At 40.7% G+C, this 19,561-nt stretch overlaps 1 protein-coding gene across 4 annotated transcripts in view; it reads left to right on the top strand.

Moving 5' to 3' along the window:
* Positions 1-19,561, top strand: part of APC2 (APC regulator of WNT signaling pathway 2) — an 86,841-nt gene that overhangs the window by 27,469 nt on the left and 39,811 nt on the right. For all 4 annotated transcript variants that reach the window (XM_056516744.1, XM_056516755.1, XM_056516761.1 and 1 more), the window contains 7 exons: positions 6,423-6,507; positions 7,827-8,013; positions 9,243-9,351; positions 9,457-9,570; positions 18,268-18,348; positions 18,923-19,009; positions 19,151-19,529. In XM_056516744.1, coding sequence (XP_056372719.1) covers positions 6,423-6,507; positions 7,827-8,013; positions 9,243-9,351; positions 9,457-9,570; positions 18,268-18,348; positions 18,923-19,009; positions 19,151-19,529 — 1,042 coding nt within the window. The remainder of the gene's footprint in view (positions 1-6,422; positions 6,508-7,826; positions 8,014-9,242; positions 9,352-9,456; positions 9,571-18,267; positions 18,349-18,922; positions 19,010-19,150; positions 19,530-19,561) is intronic.

Genomic DNA, 19,561 nt, shown 5'->3' with positions numbered 1-19,561 from the left:
TTGATAAATCTCCTCTATGGTCTTGTGAAATGTATAGTACAACCTGAGAGGTATCAGGCCTTAACCCCTTCCCGCAGAATGCGGGTTATGCAGCTAGTTTGAGCATCCCGCCCTTTATATAAGGCATTCAGTTAACCCGGCGATGCGCGGCATCACATGGGTTAACCGGCAGAAGTCCCGCTGTTACCGGCGGGAGACAACTTCTGCCTGACATCCCAGGGCCATCTGTGATTGGTCCTGGTCAGCGATCACTGTGATTGTTCCCTGTGGACCAATCACAGTGTATCAACTTCTTTGTTACAGTAAAGCCGGCTGCAAAGCTCTCACTTCTGTCTGAGTAGCGATGGGAGCCGCAGTTAGTGTAGCAGAAGAAAGAACATACAGTGAAAACAGCTTTTATAAAAGCTAAAAAAAGTTAAAAGAGTAATAAAGTGCCCCTGCAGAGCCCCTTACCCTGCGACAGTGAAGACATCGAAGTCTGTCACTAACCATAACTGTGACAGTGAAGAACAAACAATAAAAATTACTGTCAGTGCCCATGAAGTGTCTGTCACCCTTTCATCCCATCACCACCTCACACATCTCCATACTACCTTTTTATGTTTTTACCTAGTCCATCACTGATTTGTGACAGCCGTGACAGTTTTTATTTCTAGTATTTGCTTTGTGTTTCCGTTTTTCCGTTAGTTACAAAAAAAATATTTAAAAAAGTAAAAAAAAATGTTTATATATATATATATATATATATATATATATATATAGTATTAGTTATTAGTGACATATTATAGTACTAGTGGTGCTGTTACAGTTTCAGTTTTTTTTTTCTATACTGGTCTCACCGCGAGCTTAGTTCTAGGGATTCAGGACAGCGGTGACAGTTCACCACTGTTTTATTGTTTGTAGCGTGGTTACATTTTGGTTGTTTGTTTCCGTAAAAAAAAAAAAATGATTATTATTAAAAAATTGGTTGGTACATCAGATACACTTTGCCACTGTTTTTCGGAACTCTCAAGCCGTCGCACGTACAGCACTGAGGAGGCATATGCCTTCTTGGCATCTTCCTCAGGCTCAGACAGCGGTGAAGAGTTGCTTTATTTGCCCTCTTCTTCTTCCTTGTCCTCTACTGATTCTGACGAGGAACCTCCCCGCCACCGCCCTAGGCATAGTACTGAACCAGGTCCTAGTACCATCTCTGAGTGGGCTCCGGCTTCAAGCTTTATACCCCATTTGCCTGAGTTTGTGGCCACTGCAGGCATTGGTGTTAACACCACGGGGTTAAAAGAAGCCAACAGGTATGGCGAGCAATTCACTATGGCCAATCCACAGGCATATCATGCCAGGCCTTACCAGTGGACACCAACCAATCCACTACAGTAAAAAAAAAAAAAATTTGCCCTTTTGTTAAACATGGGCATAATTTAAAAAAAAAACATAATTCGCTTATTGGAGTAATGATTTGATTTACCATAATCCATTGTACCGTGCTGTCATGACAAGAGCTCAGTTTGAAGTTCTCCTAAAATTTCTCCACTATACCAATAATAAAAATTGCCCTTAACTATTTAAACCAAAAATGTTCTGAAGTGTACACCCCAGAAAAAAAGAGATTGCAGTGGACGAGTCGCTTGTTTACTTCAAGGGAAGGTTGCACTTTAGGCAATACCTGCCAAACAAACGGGCCAGGTATGGGATAAAACTTTATGAATTGTGCAAGAGCACAACAGGCTACACGCACAAATATAGAGTCTATGAGAGCAAAGACTAAAAAATAGATCCCCCAGAGTGTCCCCCTGTGCTTAAAGTTCACCCCCTGCTAGATCAAGGGTATAATATCTACCTTAACAATTTTTATACTAGTGTCCCATTACTACAATGCCTGTTTGCCAAGGGTACTGTGGCCTGTGGTACCATTAGACAAAACCAAAGGGATCTGCCTAAAATTTTTGTACGGCAAAAATTTAACAAGGGGGAAAGCAAGGCTGTGTGCAAGGACAACATGATGCTTGTCAAGTACAGGGACAAGCGTGATGTCCTTGTACTAACCACCATACACCCAGGCAGATTCACCCCTGTCCAAGTCTGTGGACCCCATTATACCCCTAGATGAATACCTTGGCAGGTGTAGTTTTATATTTTCACCATCTTGTTAAACCCATAACAAAACAAAAAATTCCTATCATACCCCTAGATGAATACCTTGGCATTAGAGATGAGCGAAGTTACAGTGATTCGATTAGTCACAAACTTCTCGGCTCGGCAGTTGCTGACTTTAGCCTGCATAAATGAGTTCAGCTTTCAGGTGCTCCGGTGGGCTGGAAAAGGTGGATACAGTCCTAGGAGTGAGTCTTCAGCCCACCGGAGCACCTGAAAGCTGAACTCATTTATACAGGCTAAAGTCAGAAACTGATGAGCCGAGAAGTTTGTGACGAATCGAATCACTGTAACTTGACTCATCTCTACTTGGCAGGTGTAGTTTTATATTTTTGTGGTAGTGAAAAAAAAATTGGTGCTAAAAGTGCAAAATATGCATCCAAATTTGAAATTTCATTTTCACTGCTTAGTTTTACAAACTTTCCTCAAACACCTGTACGGTCACAAAACTCGCTACACCCCTAAATGGATTCTATATGGGGTGTAGTTTCCAACATGGAGTGCAAAGTGGGGGGTTCCCACTGTTCTGGCAACAAAACCAGTGTGTAGTTTCCAACATGGAGTGCAAAGTGGGGGGTTCCCACTGTTCTGGCATAAAAACCATTTTAGCAAAATTCTTTCTCCAAAAGCCAAATTTTGCTCCTTCTGAGCCCTGTAGTGTGCCCACAGAGCACTTTGCCTCTACATATGGGGTATTTTTCTACTACAAGAAATGGAGCAAATTTTGGAGATTTTTTCTCCTATAAGCCTTTGTGAAAATGCAAAATTTGGGGTGACACCGGCAATTTAGTGTAAAAAAAACTAATTTTTAATAATTTAAAATTTTTAATTTACACGCCAAACTTTAACGTAATGTTGTGAAAAACCTGTGGGGAGTTAAGGCCCACTGTACCCCTTGTTACATTCCTTTAGGGGTTTAGTTCCCAAAATAGTATGCCATGTATGGGGTTCCCCGCTGTACTGGCACCATAGGGGCTTCCTAAATGCGACATGCCCCCCCCAAAAAAACATTTCAGCAAAATTCCCTCTCCAAAAGCCAAATTTTGCTCCTTCCTTCTGAGCCCTGTAGTTCACCAGCAGAGCATTTAACATCCGCATATGGGGTATTTCCTTACTCAAGAGAAATGGTGCTACAAATTATGGGGTGATTTTTTCCCTATTACCCCTTGTGAAAATGCAAAATTTGGGGTAACATCAGCAATTTAGTGTAAAAAAACTAATTTTTAATAATTTAAACGCCAAACTTTAACGTAATGTTGTGAAAAACCTGTGGGGAGTTAAGGCCCACTGTACCCCTTGTTACATTCCTTGAGGGGTTTAGTTTCCAAAATAGTATGCCATGTATGGGGTTCCCCGCTGTACTGGCACCATAGGGGCTTCCTAAATGCGACATGCCCCCCAAAAAAAACATTTCAGCAAAATTCCCTCTCCAAAAGCCAAATTTTGCTCCTTCCCTTCTGAGCCCTGTAGTTCACCAGCAGAGCATTTAACATCCGCATATGGGGTATTTCCTTACTCAAGAGAAATGGTGCTACAAATTATGAGGTGATTTTTTCCCTATTACCCCTTGTGAAAATGCAAAATTTGGGGTAACATCAGCAATTTAGTGTAAAAAAACACAATTTTCATTTAAACTTCAAAGTTTAACGAAATGTTGTGAACCACTTGTGGGGAGTTAAGGCCCACTGTACCCCTTGTTATATTCCTTAAGGGGTGTAGCTTCCAAAATTGTATGCCATGTTGGGGGTTTCTTCTGTTCTGGCACCATAGGGGCTTCCTAATTGCGGCATGCCCCCCCAAAAACCATTTCAGCAAAATTCCCTCTCCAAAAGCCAAATTTTGCTCCTTCCTTTCTGAGCCCTGTAGTTCACCAGCAGAGCATTTTATATCCTCATATGGGGTATGTCCTTACTCGAGAGAAATGGGGCTACAAATTTGGGGTTGATTTTTTACCTATTACCCCTTTATGAAAATGCTAAATTTGGGGTAATATCAGCAATTTAGTGTTAAAAAACACATTTTTCATTTAAACCTCAAAGTTTAAGAAAATGTCGTGGACCACCTGTGTGGAGTTAAGGCTCACTGTGTCCCCTTTTATGTTCTTTGAAGGGTGTACCTTCCAAAATGGAGTGCCATGTGGGGGGTTCCCGTTATTCTGGTACTATGGGGGGGGGCTACCTAAATGCGACATGCCCCCCCCCCCCAAAACCATTTCAGCCTAATCTTGCTCCTTCTCTTCTGAGGGTGGAGTACACCCGCAGAGCACCACATATGAGGTATTTCCATACTTACAAGAAATGGGGTTACAAATTTTGTGGGGCTTTTTCCTCCTGTTACCCCTTGTAAAAAAAAAATAAAAAATGGGGCTACAATAACATGTTAGTGTTAAAAATTTAGATTTTGAGTTTTCTCCTCCACTTTGCAGCTATTCCTGTGAAACACCTAAAGAGTAAAAAAAAAAAAAAATTACTAAATGTCACTTTGAATACTTTGAGGTGTAAAGTTTTCACAATGGGTTCATTTATGGGGGATTTCTAACAAAGGCCCTAAAATTCACTTCAAAACTGAACTGGTCCCTGAAAACTTCAGATTTAGAAATTGTCGTGAAAATCTTGAAAATCACTGCTAAACTTCGAAACCCTCTAATGTCTTCAAAAACATGTCAACTTTATGATGCCAAAATAAAGTAGACATATTGTATATGTGAATCAATATATCATTTATTTGGGATGTCTATTTTTCTTACAAGCAGAGAGTTTCAAAGTTAGAAAAATGCTAAATTTTCAAATTTTTCCTGAAATTATGGAATTTTTCACAAAGAAATGATGCAACTCCAACTAAAAATTACAGCTTAAGGGTAGGGTCACATTTGATGTATTTTTCTGCGTATTTGCTGCTCCTATTGAAGTCTATGGGTAGGAAAATACGCAGCAGCAAATACACAGCACAATACGGCACATGTGACCCTACCCTAAGGGTGTATTCACATGTACAGTATCCTGATGTGCAGGATTTGAAGCTGCAGATATGAAGCTGTGTTCAGTCTTTTAGTTTACATTGAAATCTGCAGTATAAAATCTGCAGCTTCAAATCCTGTGCATCAAATATTTGCTGGATACTGTATGTGTCAATACACCCTAAAACAAGAATAATAAGGTGGTTAGTATGTGAAAAGACGCTTTGTCATTTATATAACTTATTTAACCCCTTAAATTGGTATTCCCATCTCAATATGCCATAAAGGTTGGATAAGATGTGGGTCCAACCTTTCCAGAATGACAGCCCCCTGGCCCCATCTGACATTTTTGCAGCAACCAGAGATACCTGGAAAACCAAAACAGCCACCTGTTTTATGCATTTTGCATAACTCTCACTGCAGTGGGTGGTCCTACTCAGTAACTGACAGCTCTCCATATACACACTTATACAGAGAGCTGTCAATCATTGAGTAGTATAGCCCACTTGACTACATAACCCAGAATGAACAGAGATTAACATGAATAAATGACAAATTATCCTTGAACTTTTCCCACTATATCCATTTGCTCAGCTTATCCTGCTCTATGACATGATGCCTGCAGATTGTGTGGCCTTTTTTGCTTCCTGGCATTCTGACTGCCATTTTACATTAATTTAGCTTCAGTTATAGTTGATGGGTTATTTTGTTTATCAGACTGCAGTAAATAAAAAAAAATAAAAAATAGGCAGCATTCATTTGTCTTATTTAATATTGTGATGCTCACTGGGACCTCGATGATCACCAGTGGACAACCTCTTTTATCTTCCTCTTGCTTTCTCCATTTGGCCCTCATTGTTTGTATCATATGTTAAAATGAATGAGAACAATGATCCCCTGGGTACTTAATACTCCACTGACTTTATCTTACTTATGTTTATAAAAGAAAAACCACAATCTGTCGACTGTTTTAACATGTGGATGACTTTTAACTTCTTAAAGTTACTCAAAGAAAAAGGCTGTCAATTGAATGTACTGTTGCCTCCTCTGGGCCCTGCTGCCAGCACACTTTGACATTTTGCCCTCCCCAGACACATGTCTTTATCTATGTCTGCTCTCATAGCTATATTTCCTCTTCCATTTGAGTTCCATTTTGAGTATATGAAAATGGAATGTAAGAAATGCTATTTAAAATCTAAGGGCATCAAGGCACCCCATGGCTATGAGGCTTATTCAAGTAAATACATAATACAGTCATCCATATATCTAATTTTTCATGAAAACATAAGTATTTTTTATCTTTTCTTGCTTTTAGGAGGTCTTAAAACATCTCCAGGACAAACTTGTACAAGATGTATCAACAACGACACTGCAGCCAGATGTTTTGGATCAGAGAAAAGGTCAGTATTGCAACACAAACTTCTTAGCAACATTTATATAATAGTAGTGTTTGTTTGAGACATCACAAAAGACAAAAAGATCATAATGTGTTGGTGTATAACCTGTATAAATTTAATTTTCCCTTGTCAATGTCTGTAAATGCACTTTTTTTTCTAATGCTTGCTGGGTGGGTGTCAGGGTCCGGACTAGCGGCTGGAGGTGGATCCTCTGTACCTGAGAGGCGATGACGGGGGTCGTACTGGGGAATCGGTTCTAAGCAGTTACTGGTGTTCACCAGAGCCCGCCGCAAAGCGGGATGGACTTGCTGCGGCGGTAACTACCAGGTCGTGTTCCCCAGTAGCGACTCGACCTCTCAGGCAACTGAGACTGGCGAGGTACACAAGGACTAGACAGAGGCGAGGTCAGACGTAGCGGAAGGTCAGGGCAAGCGAGGTTCATAGTCAGGGGCAACAGCAGAAGGTCTGGGTACACAGGCTTGGGAACACACTATAACGCTTTCTCAGGGCACAAGGCAACAAGATCCGGCAAGGAAAGGAAGGGGAAGTGAGTATTTATGAGTAGGGAGGTGATTGAACTAATTGGGCCAGGCACCAATTAGCGGTGCGCTGGGCCTTTAAATCTTAGAACATCGGCGCGCACGCCCTAGGGAGCGGGGCCGCGCACGATGGGACGAGACAGCCACCAGAGGAGGGTGAGTAGAACAGGGCGCGATCCGTGAACGGGTCTGACCAGCCACAAGGATCGCGTCCCCACCGGCATGAACACAGCAGCGCTCGTGGTCAGAGACAGAGACCGGAGCTCTGCTGTTACTATAACGCCGTGAGCGCTCTGGGGAAGCCGCGGGACCCGGAGCGCTCGGCGTTACAGTGGGTAAGTACCTCCTGTAGTAATATAAGAGCAGTATGATCTGAACTCATTAGATGCCTTCCTCCTTCAGCTCCATCTCCCCTATCCACCTCACTGAAATAGTGAATGAAACTGCAGCCCCACCTCTCCATCATGCGTCGTATTTACTATTTTAAACTACACAGAGGGCTGCTGCATGGTAAATAAGATCCCAGTTTACTCTAATAAGATATATTTTCAAAGTTACATAAAGGTGCCCATACACCTGGCTCTGTCAAGACCAATCTAGTGACACATGTGTATGGGCCTCTCGAGTCTTTCCTGGCATATGATGTTGGAGGAGAGAAGTATCGGGTTGTGCCAAATATTAATGTGTATGTAAGGAATGTTGGCCAAACAAACATTTTAAGTGAGGATGGATACATCTAACAATAGGTAAAAATACTTTCCTAACCATCATCTTCTGTTTCAGCTCTGCAAGGTGATAATTCTGGTATATATAATCAGTATGCATCATCAGGGATTGGTCCTCCGGATCCCTCTGTTGTCTTGGGTCGGGTATCTGGAGCTTCATCCGTATACACTGACAGTTCTCAAAAGAAAGGAAGGGTAGAAAGTCGGTCCAGTGGGACACTGAAGTCAGAACTGGACAAGGAGAGGTAAGAACTTTTGCAAGGCTAGAATTAAAAGCCCACTAAAAGTAAATGTTATACAATAAAAAAATGGAGAAAGAAGATCATCTAATGACATAAAGAAATTGGTTTATCCTAGAGTCTACTTGTTACCTAGAAACAATTGATGTTTTACAAGTAACCTAAATGGATAAGAAATTCACAGTCTATATTTTATAGCATACATAATGTGAATACACTGAACTTGTAAGTTTTGCTTGCACAGTGTTAAATGACACAATTTATGGAGTAATATAAGTCTAGTTTATGTGGTGAACCAGGAGAGTTGTGGTGTCTGGGGTGTTGTGATGATGTAAGTGCAGGATCTGGTGGTATTAACCCTTAGATGTCGTGACGCCAGGGTGAGGTTTCCTTAGTGTTAATGGTCCTACCGCCAACTGTCCCAGAAACGGTACGGAAAATAACGGAATGTCCACAGCAGACTTTATGAATAAACTGAAGAACTTTACTTGAAGATATTATGCAACAGTCTTTATACATAACAGTCTTTTAAGAGGTAACCGGAATGCAGGTTCCTCACAGGCTTTGCTGGGACTTTGAAGCAATGAGCTTTGATGCAGGCCACTGTGCTACTAATTATAATATTTAGCTGGTAGTAGTCACACAGGATTTGATAGATTGAGCTTTGTAACTCACGGTTTAGTGGCTGCAGGTTCTTAGGCTTTGGCCTAGATGAATTGAGAATTCTGCTGAGATGTTTTTGCTTGCTTGGTGTCCAGGAGATAAGGGAGTGAATTTAGTGGCTACAGCCTTTTATATAATAAGGGGCTGGACTAAGCTCATTGGTCAGCAAACCTGTAAGTCCTGAACCCAGTGAACTCTGGGTACATCACATGACTCTGGAAGGTCCTTAAGCAAGTATACATTACAACTGAACATCACGTGACCCGGGAAAGGTCCTATACATATATATATATCCTATACATGCAGGAGAGCCCTATGGGAATGAAAGGACTTTGGCTGAGGGGACTTTAGACAGGGACAGGACCAGGTCCTGTACCGGGACATCACATTTATGTCTAGTAAATATTCTAGGCAAATATTGTATTACACACACATTTTGCTAAATCAACACTAATTACTAGCAAAAATATTCAGATAAATTGTTTAGCTGCATTACCGGTTGGTCAGCAGTATATAGACAAGCAGCTGTAATATAAAAGTTTTTTTTTTTAAATATATATTTATTTTGCCAGAGCTCTGTTGATAGCAGAGATTGATAAGGAAGAAAAGGAGAAGCTATGGTATTACTCCCAGCTTCAAAGTCTGTCCAAGCGTTTGGAGGAGCTGCCTCAGGTTGAGACGGTGAGCCTTAGAAAGAGTGGCACCATGATTTATATGCACATATTATACATACCTCCATTGTATGTCCTTTTTTTTTTTTTTTTACCTGATCACTTTTTTTTCCAGTTCTCCATGCAGATCGATCTTATTCGGCAACAGTTGGAGTTTGAGTCAGAGCATTTGCAATGTGTGCTGGAAGAAAGATTTGGTACAGCAGATGAAATGGTACAAAGAGCTCAGGTAGGAACTAAGAGTAAAAGAAAAGTGGAGTTAATGGGAGCTATGATGTAACTGCTAGTAATAATCATAGAAGAGAGAAGACTATAAAAAGAGACCAACGCCAGACACTTAAAGGGGTACCCCGGTGGAAAACTATTTATTTTAAATCAACTGGTGCCAGAAAGTTAAACAGATTTGTAAATTACTTCTATTAAAATCTTAATCCTTCCATTACTTATCAGCTGCTGCTTACTACAGAGAAAGTTCTTTTCTTATTGAATTTATTTTCTGTCTGACCACAGTGCTCTCTGCTGACACCTCTGACCATGTCTGGAACTGTCCAGAACAGGATAAGTTTGCTATGGGGATTTGCTCCTGCTCTGGACAGTTCCTGACATGGACAGAGAGGTCAGCAGAGAGCACTGTGGACATACAGAAAATAAATTCAAAAAGAAAAGAACTTCCTCTGTAGTATACAGCAGCTGAAAAGTACTGGAATGATTAAGATTTTTTAATAGAAGTAATTTACAAATCTGTACAACTTTCTGGCACCATTTTATTTAAAATAAATAGTTTTCCCCCGTAGTACCCCTTTAAGAATCCTGAACCCTACTGCAGGGTTGTAACAGGCGCCCCTTTTATGAAATTATGATCTTTTTATGTGGACACCCCCAGGCACTATGGCCTAGATGGGAGTGCTATCTCTGCACCCCTATAACTACACCCAACAACATTCATCACAGATCATAGTATTACATTATATTCCAAGTCACAGAGAAAACGACAAATCTGGGTATCTTACGAATATTAAATCCTCGTGCCAGTTGTGAAGATAGAAAGAGGCAAGCAGGGAATTTGTCCCTGGAGCAGGTTGCTAAGTGCACGCGGTAGCGAAGCGCCATCATGGAAATAATGAGTAGAACATTTTCTGTGCCATTAATGCATATATTAAAAGCAGCTCTCAGGTGTCTTTAAAAGATGTAATATATTGACCTGTAGCATTTAATGGATCTAGTAATGGATTTGTGGACCTAAACTTGCTATATGAAGCTCTTGATAGAAGAGTAGAACATATAGTGGTCAAATACAAATATCAGTCACAAGCTTTAAAATTCTAGCTGATACTTGGCTTCACTTGTTTAGACTCGGCTTGGATGTTCAGACTGGGTAAACAACTTGTCCAACTTGTCTCTAAAGGAACATAGTCTGAAATGGATGTTAAAGCTGCTTGCAAATCTCTATAAGTAATGTCAATTTGCAATTTTTGGCACAGCCCTCTAAGTTTTGGGATGTAAGCAAAGATGGCTGAACCAGGGAGAACCTGTTTCCCCTTCCTTGGATTCATTTATATCCACATCCTTAAGACATGGCCAATTGAGTATGGTAATGGTGCTACATGATGCAAGGCACCCTTACCACGCTCACTACATTGCCTTCTCTATGACATAGGAGATGCCTGGCTGAATAACAGCACAGGAACATCAGGAGGTGAGTATTCTTTACTGCAGCTGTGTTACCTTACAGGGCATCGAGTTGACATTGTTTTATTCAGAGAAAACAAAAGGGCATATCTGTATTCAGGGGGGACAATATGAGGAACAGGCTGGGCATTGTTTTTAAATCAGGACGCACAGTGTGAGAAGTATTTGGGACATACTTTTATGCATGAGGCATAGTGGGATAGAGTACAGGTATTTTTAAATGGCATATTTTGGTGCAATTGGTGCATTTTTTTAATTCAGGAGGCACAGTGCGGGTATAATTTTATTGAGGGGACACAGTGTATGTATTTATTATATTCAAGGGGCACAAGGTGGAGCACTATTATATTCAACAATGTAATGGTGGAGCTATTGTATTTTGGGGGTGCAGTGTATAGAACTATTATATTCAGGGGATATTCTGTTTAGGGGCACAGTGTAGTTGAAAAAGAGAGGAGATGTAGACAGGAAAGATTGTCATTTGCAGTCTGGGTGAGATGCATTTCTTCTGGTATTGTAGTTATGTTATTAGATTAATTCTGTTGCTGTATTTATGTAATGAGCTTAGTTCTGATGCTGTATGTAGGTTATAATCTTGGTTCTGGTGCAATACTTCTCTTGGAGAAACAGTAGAACACTGTAAGCTTGGCTGTTTCTGTAATCCCAGCCACTTCTGCTCAGTCCCCACCTAGATGCAGCAGCCAGCGGTCACCTCGTAAAGCATTATGGGGATTGGGACCTAAGTTCAGGAGATGCATTTGGGTCCTAAAGGTAAAACCTTCACATGTCAGACATATATGGCATATTCTATCTAAGATGGGAATAACACTTTACTATAAGTCTACGTAGGGAACCTTCTAAAAATGTTATCCTACCCCTACACCCATGTCTCTTCCCTATCTATACATCTTATTAGATAAAGGGAGAAGAAACCTAGAAGACTTATATGCACTGGCTGTGGAAATGGACTGAGAGGAACAGGAAATCTGCTAGTGCTGGAGAGCCCTGATGATCCCCAAACATACATAACCCTTTAAACTAAGAGAATTAAATAGAAACAGCATCTAGTCTGCTAAAAGCTGCATAGCTACTTGATGGAAAGTATCATTAAATTTTCATAAACAGCCACTTAGCTAAAGCCTTTGGACCCAGGTTATTTTGAGTTTTGCAAGGAAGCATTTACAGCAGAAGAAGAAAAAAATCTAATTAAATATTATTACCACTCCATCTTACTGTGTAATGGCCCCTGAGCATGAGAGAAATACTGTACAGGTATGAGATATACATGATGATTCTTTTATAGCTGTTGGCAGTATTCATTGTAAATACAAACAATGTAGTACAATGCCTGTGATACAGGAATTTCTGCATAGATTGATTAAAATGCAGAACTACAGTGAAGCTCTAGGAATTTAATGGAAACAACATAAATTGCAATTCCTGAATATACAGTCATTACCCAAAGCCTTCTCATTATATAAAGTAAGGGGTTCCCCTTACGATCAGTTCATACATCGTGTATGGAGCTGGAAGCCTCAGCAACGTACACTGTGTACTGGCCATGCTATGTTACTGCAGCTCAGTTCCCATTAAGGCGTACCCGTCAGATCTGACAAAAGAACATTTTTTAAATATATCACTCAGTACCTAATCCTGACCATGTACATACAATTTGTATGTGTCTAGCACCTTTATTTTTTTTATTACACTTTTAATTTAGCTCACTAGTCTGAATTCCTCTCAAAGGGAGAGGCGTGGCCTCACTGTGCAGGTCTCCGCCCCCTCCCTCAGTATGCTGTCTGCTCACATCTCCCCTAGCATTAGCAAAACTACAACTCCCAGCTTGTCCTCACTGACGGTAGCGGGACACAAGCTGACAGTGGGATTATTTTTCCTCCAGCTGTGAGCCCTGCACTCACAGCTGTCAATCAAGGAAGTGTGTACATGACATAGGTGATGATGTATGGACACAGCAGAACTAGTATGTGTCCAAGCAGGCAGGGGGGGGGGGCAGTTGTCTGACTGGCTTTTTCAGTATGAAATACTGAAAATTTTCTAATAAAAGCAATTGCAAAACCTATTGGTTCTGCATGCTTTACAACATATCAAAAGTTGTTGTATCTGACAGTGCCCATTTAAAGTAAATGGGAGCTGAGCTGCAGTAACCCTGTGAGGCCTATACACAATGTGTGGAGCCAAGACTTCTTGCTCTGTACACTGACATTCTTACATCCTGGTGCTACAGCTGTCAAACTCCAAAATTTTTCCAAGAAAACCCCTTTAACCCCATCTTGAAGTACACTTACCCCATGGGTTGGGTGACACACACCTGTAATGACTGACATCAAAGATTACTCAGATGCCGCTCATTTAACTGTTTAATTGCAGCCTGAGGCCTATTTTAGGCTGTACCAGCAATTTAATAGATCAATGTTATGCATATGCATACTGACCTGTAGAATATTTTTGTGTAAATATATATATGACAAAGCAGCACTCTCAAAAGAGAAAAAATTCTCTGTATGTTGGTGCAAGTGTCTCAGGGACCCTGGTCCTGGGTCCACAAATGCAGAGAAAAAGGAACGGCTGCAGCACACCGGAGTAGCAAAATATAGAGTGGTTTATTCCAGCTAAAAATAGGACAACGTTTCTATGGCCTCACACCACCTTTCACTTGAAAAAGGTGGTGTGAGACCACAGAAATGTTGTACTACTCTCTCTCTCTCTCTATATATATATATCTCTCTCTCTCTATAAATATATATATATATATTTATTTATAAAAAAAATCATTGTCCCACAAAGTTGTGCAATTCCATTTTGTTTCAATTTTATAAACCAAAAAAACAAGTTTTCTCAGTCCTACATGGAGATCTTGTATAATGGAAAAAAAATAATGTCCTTATAAAAATAAATGTATTTTATTTTTATAAGGACATTAGTTTTTCTCCCCCATTATACAGGATCTCAATGTGGGACAATTGCATATTATATATTTTTTTCTATATATAAAGTGTGAATATACTTGAAAGTAGTATACTATAGTTATTTTAAAATGTCCACAAGGGCCCTGCAGTTTATTGTATATTGTACATTAATACTCTAAGTGATCTCTCTTAGAGTTAAGTGACCCAATTATCCATCACACCTTAAATCAATGAGAATGAATAATACACTGAGGAAACATAGTTTCTTTTTGATTATTCATTTTTACTCTTGGGGTGTGAGAGGTCCCAGTTAACCTTGTGTCTTCTATTGTGAGCTCCACAATATATATTTTGTAATTTTCATTTTTGTTTAAATTTTGCTATGCAAATAATATTTTTCTGGAATCTTGAATACATTATGTACAAAAATAAGCCCTTATACAACTGTCAGTGCAAAAATAAAAATGCGATGATTCTTAGAAGGTGAGGAGGAAGAAAACATAAGCCAAAAGTCAAAATTCGAGGGGTTGGGAAAGGGTTAAATGTCACTAAAGCCATATAATTGTGGTGGCTACCATTCAGACATAATATAATAATAACTTTATTTATATAGCGCACATTGATTCCGCAGCGCTGGACACTCAAATAGGTCCCTGTCCCCATTGGGGCTCACAATTGAAAGCAGTATGTTTTGAAGATGGAAGCAAAGAAGCATAGGACACAATAATTCTTTCTTGCACACCGGAAAAACAATTCTTGCGTGTTTCCCTAGTGCCCATCATATATTAACAAAAAATTGTGACTGCCACATAGCATTTAGGGATGATTTTCAATGTCCTCTTAAAGGAGCTGTGTGATCAAAGTGAACTACGGTACCTTTAAAATGTATACCCAATGACAGTCAGCTGCTCCATCCTGGTCCTGCTACTAGCAAAACAGCAGATTTTTTTTCCAGATCAGTCTATTTATGACATCTATATGTTCTCATAAGTGATATGGATAGGGGTTTGCCTATGAATACAAGTTATCCCCTATCCTCAGGGTAGGGAATAACTATCTGATCACGAGGGATCAGACTGCTGGGATCCTCATGATCTCCAGTACAGGAAACAGAGTCTTCCTCTAGAATGGAGCAGTGGTTGCTTGTGTGCATCGCTGCTTCATTTATTCTCTATGGTAACCACTGCTGTAATGCTGTACTTGGCTATTGTCAGCAGTTCTCATAGAGAATGAATAAAGCAGGGAAGACCGCTCTGTTCTCACAAAAGACTCTGTTCCCTGCTCTGGAGATGACAGGGGGTCCCAGCAGTTCCCTGAGTATAGAGGATAACTTGTATTCATGGACACACCCTCTTCAACCTAGTTTTTAATTGTAATAATACATGTCCACATCCTTAGAGTTTATACACTCTGAAAATGTAGCTGTGTACACTAGTACGGTGCATGGTCACATCTTGCCAAATACTATTAAGGTGTATTCACACTACGATTCTTTAATACAGGGATGTAGCCCGCATCTTATGCACTTGAATGAACCCTCCGGAGTCAGATAGTGACTTCGGTCGGCTCATTTTTGCCCTGTATCCAGTTTTGTGACCGGACTAAAAACAGTGGTATACTACGGTTTTCAGTACGGTCACAAAACCGGATAAGGGGCAAAAATGCACCCTTACTCTGCTGCCACCAGTAGATGTTCGTGAAATTACAGAAATATTTAGGATTACACGTTGCTTATAAGGACAAAAAATCAGCATGCAAAAAAAGATTGGATTCTTAGGTGGTTCACATAAAACTAAATTTTTCTGCCTGTGACCTACTTTAAAGGAGTAGTCCAGTGGTGATTCAGTGGTGAGCAACTTATCCCCTATCCTAAGGATAGGGGATAAGTTTGAGATCGCGGGGGGTCCGACCGCTGGGGCCCCCTGCGATCTCCTGTACGGAGCCCTGACAGCCCGCGGGAAGGGGGCGTGTCGACCTCCGCACGAGGCGGCGGCCGACACGCCCCCTCAATACAACTCTATGGCAGAGCCGAAGCGCTGCCTTCGGCAATCTCCGGCTCTGCCATAGAGATGTATTGAGGGGGCGTGTCGGCCACCGCCTCATGCGGGGGTCGACACCCGCTATCTCGGCGGAGAGCCGGGGCCCCGTACAGAGAGATCGCAGGGGGCCCCAGCGGTCGGACCCCCCGCGATCTCAAACTTATCCCCTATCCTTAGGATAGGGGATAAGTTTTTCACCACTGGACTACCCCTTTAACTAAAAAAATAAAAAATAAATCTAAAACAGTTCAGATTAAGATTAAACATTTTTATTATAGGGACATTTTCAACAATATAAATATACATTTTGATTACAATATTTCTATATATTTTATTTAAAAAAATCAAAAATAAATATACAAGACATGAAAAACGCTATTGAGAATGTTCCCTATCTAGCACTGACACCTCTGTAATATAGAATCTGGGGAAACATGATACAACTCCCCACCGATTCAAACTTATGGAGGGACAGTATGTCCCTGCAGACTCCCTGCAGAAGTTTCTATAGAGCTGATATGTCTTCTAGACAAAATAGATAATTATAGAAATGATACATCAAATATACAAGTTTTCTCCCATTATTCAGCACTTAATACCCCATACCGAGAATACAGAATTTTAGAAATTAATTTCTAAATGATTAAAATGGAAAAAAAAATAAAATAAACTTTTGCATGGATATAAGTATTCAGACCCTTTGCTTTGGTATATGAAATTTAGCTCTGACTCCTCCCATTTCTCTTGATCATCTTTGAGATGTTTCTACACATTGATTGGAGTCAATAGTGGAAAATTCAGCTGATTGCACAGAATTTGGAAAGACACACCCCTGTCTATATGAGATCTCACAGCTGACAATGCATATCAGAGCAAATACCAAGCCATGAGGTGAAAAGAACTGCAGGTAGAGATCTGGAGAAGGGTAAAGACATACTGAAAGTTCCCAAGAGTACAGTGGCCTCTATAATTCTTAAATGGAAGAGGTTTTGAGCAACCAGGACTCTTCCTGGAGCTGATCCCTCCAAGGAACAAACCAGGATAGAGGCAGCGCACAGGACTTCAAAGGTAAAATGGTTTATTTACCCGGCATGCAACGCGTTTCGCTGGATAACCAGCTTCATCAGGCATCAGTTGCCTGATGAAGCTGGTTATCCAGCGAAACGCGTTGCATGCCGGGTAAATAAACCATTTTACCTTTGAAGTCCTGTGCGCTGCCTCTATCCTGGTTTGTTCCTTGGAGGGATCCGTTTAATTTCTTCGCCTGTGTGTCCAGGAGCAGCTGCCGCTCTTCGCCCGTTGCAGGGTCACTTCACGCCTTCACCATAGTTGTACTTGGTCGCAGTACAACTATACTTGGTGAGCAAGTTTTCTTGTCTGTTTATTTTTTCTTTGCATTACGGTATCACACTAGGAGCGCTCTCCTTGTCTGTCTCTTCCTGGAGCTGGCTGCCCCACTACATTGTATAATCAGAAAAAAGACCTTTATAAATTATGTGACTTAATGGTCACTCTGGCTGAGCTCCAAAGATCCTGTATTCAAATGGAAGAAACTTAGCACTGGGGCTTGCAACCAATGACCCGGACATTGGTAACAGGCACTACCATTTGGCTTCTGTTGGGCCCCCTGACATACACAATATATATACACACATTCAGTATATACAAACACATTATACATACAGACATCCGCACAGGGAGACTGGTTAGGGTTGATGGAAAGCTGAACGGAACAAAGTACAGAGATTTTCTTAATGGAAGCCTGATTCAAAGTGCCCTGGACCTCAGAATGGGCTGAAAGTTCACCTTCCAACAAGACGATGACCCTAAGCACACAGCCAAGACAATACAGTTGTGACTCTGTAAATGTCCTTGAGTGGTCCAGCCAGAGCCCTGACATCTCTGAACATCTCTGGAGAGACCTAAGAATGACTTCCACCGAGAGTCCCCATCCAACCTGACAGAGTTTGAAAGAAAGAATGGCAGGAAGTCCCTAAAACCAGGTGTTCAATCCTGGTGACCTCATACCCAAGAAGAATGAAGGATATAATCACCTCCAAAGGTGCTTTAACTAAGTGCTAAGTAAAGGGTCTAAATACTTATGTCAATGTAATATTTTAGTTTTTCCTTTTCAAAAAATAAGCAAAGCTTTCTAACATTCTGTTTTCACTTTGTCATTACGGGGTATTAAGTGCAAAATGATGGGGCAAAACATGAATTTGTTTCCTATTGAATACTAGATACGTTTTATATAACATTTCTGTCTGGCAGATTCGAGCTTCCCGCATGGAGCAAATCGAACAGCAGCTGGAAGAAATACGAAGAATTGAAAACCAAGAACAACCTACAGAGGTAAAAGAGAATTCCAAGGATAAATTGTACATTTAAAAATGCTCAGGGTGGCACAGTATAACATAAAAAAGCTGTACTCTCCTTATGCTAAACAACCAATGGTGCAAATCTGATAGCAAATACCCACTCAGTCAATCACTATCAGCAGTGACCTGCTTTACTGCTTTACCCAGTGATTGACTGAGCAGCATTTCTTGTGAGTTGAAACATAGAAGAGGAAGAACTGTCAGTGAAGAATGGCACTGTCCGAGGATCGGCAGTAGGTGAGTAAAGCTTTTTCATGTTATACTGTCAAACTGGGCAGTAAAATGTATCCTCCAGAATACTCCCTTAAGTATAGAAAAAAGGTCCTCATCCTTCTGATGATTTATACTATCCACTACCATTCTACAACATGAGGATCTGGCCCCAGCTGGATAGAATGGAAACATGATCCTTAGCACGGTTTTGTCCTGTAATGTTGCTGTGATCGTGGAGGTTGGAAACTTAACTCTATTGGCATAAACTGTATGTCATTTCATATGTGTGGGAAAGAGTATTGATGTAAAATGTAATATATGATAATCTTTCACAGACCAATGTAAGTCATGAACCTACAGAGAAAAGCTTCACAGAGAGCATCTCCCAAGCTGAGGACAATTCTGGTCAACCAGAAAACAAGGTAACAATATCTAGAATATTACATTTATAAGGCAGAAAATAATGGCTCTATTAAACTGAGAAGTGAATGTCTGTGTGCATAATGATAAATTAATGCACACATTGTATGTACTAGTAATGCAATACCTACTCTTCCTTGCAGGTTGAGGTTGTGTTCTGGCTTTTGTCCATGTTAGCTACACGAGATAAAGATGACATGTCACGTACTCTGTTGGCCATGTCCAGCTCACAGGACAGTTGTCAGGCAATGCGTAGATCTGGCTGTCTTCCACTGCTACTCCAGATCTTGCATGAAACTGAGAGAGATGGAAAGACACTGGAATCACAGAATTACAAAGATGCTCGGATGAGAGCAAATGCTGCACTCCACAATGTCATCTTCTCCCAACCAGATGATGGACAAGCCAAAAAGGAGATGAGAGTCCTCCACATTCTGGAACAGATACGTTCCTACACTGAGACCTGCTGGGATTGGATGCTGAGCCATGAGCAAAAGGACGGTGTGCACGAAAGTAGCCCAGGTATATGTATACGTATTTCAGGTACCCTGTAA

The sequence above is a fragment of the Hyla sarda genome, chromosome 1, assembly GCF_029499605.1.
Source record: "Hyla sarda isolate aHylSar1 chromosome 1, aHylSar1.hap1, whole genome shotgun sequence".
Lineage (NCBI taxonomy): Eukaryota > Metazoa > Chordata > Amphibia > Anura > Hylidae > Hyla > Hyla sarda.
The sequence above is the reverse complement of the archived record's forward strand: the minus strand, read 5'-3'. Positions and strand labels throughout refer to the sequence as shown.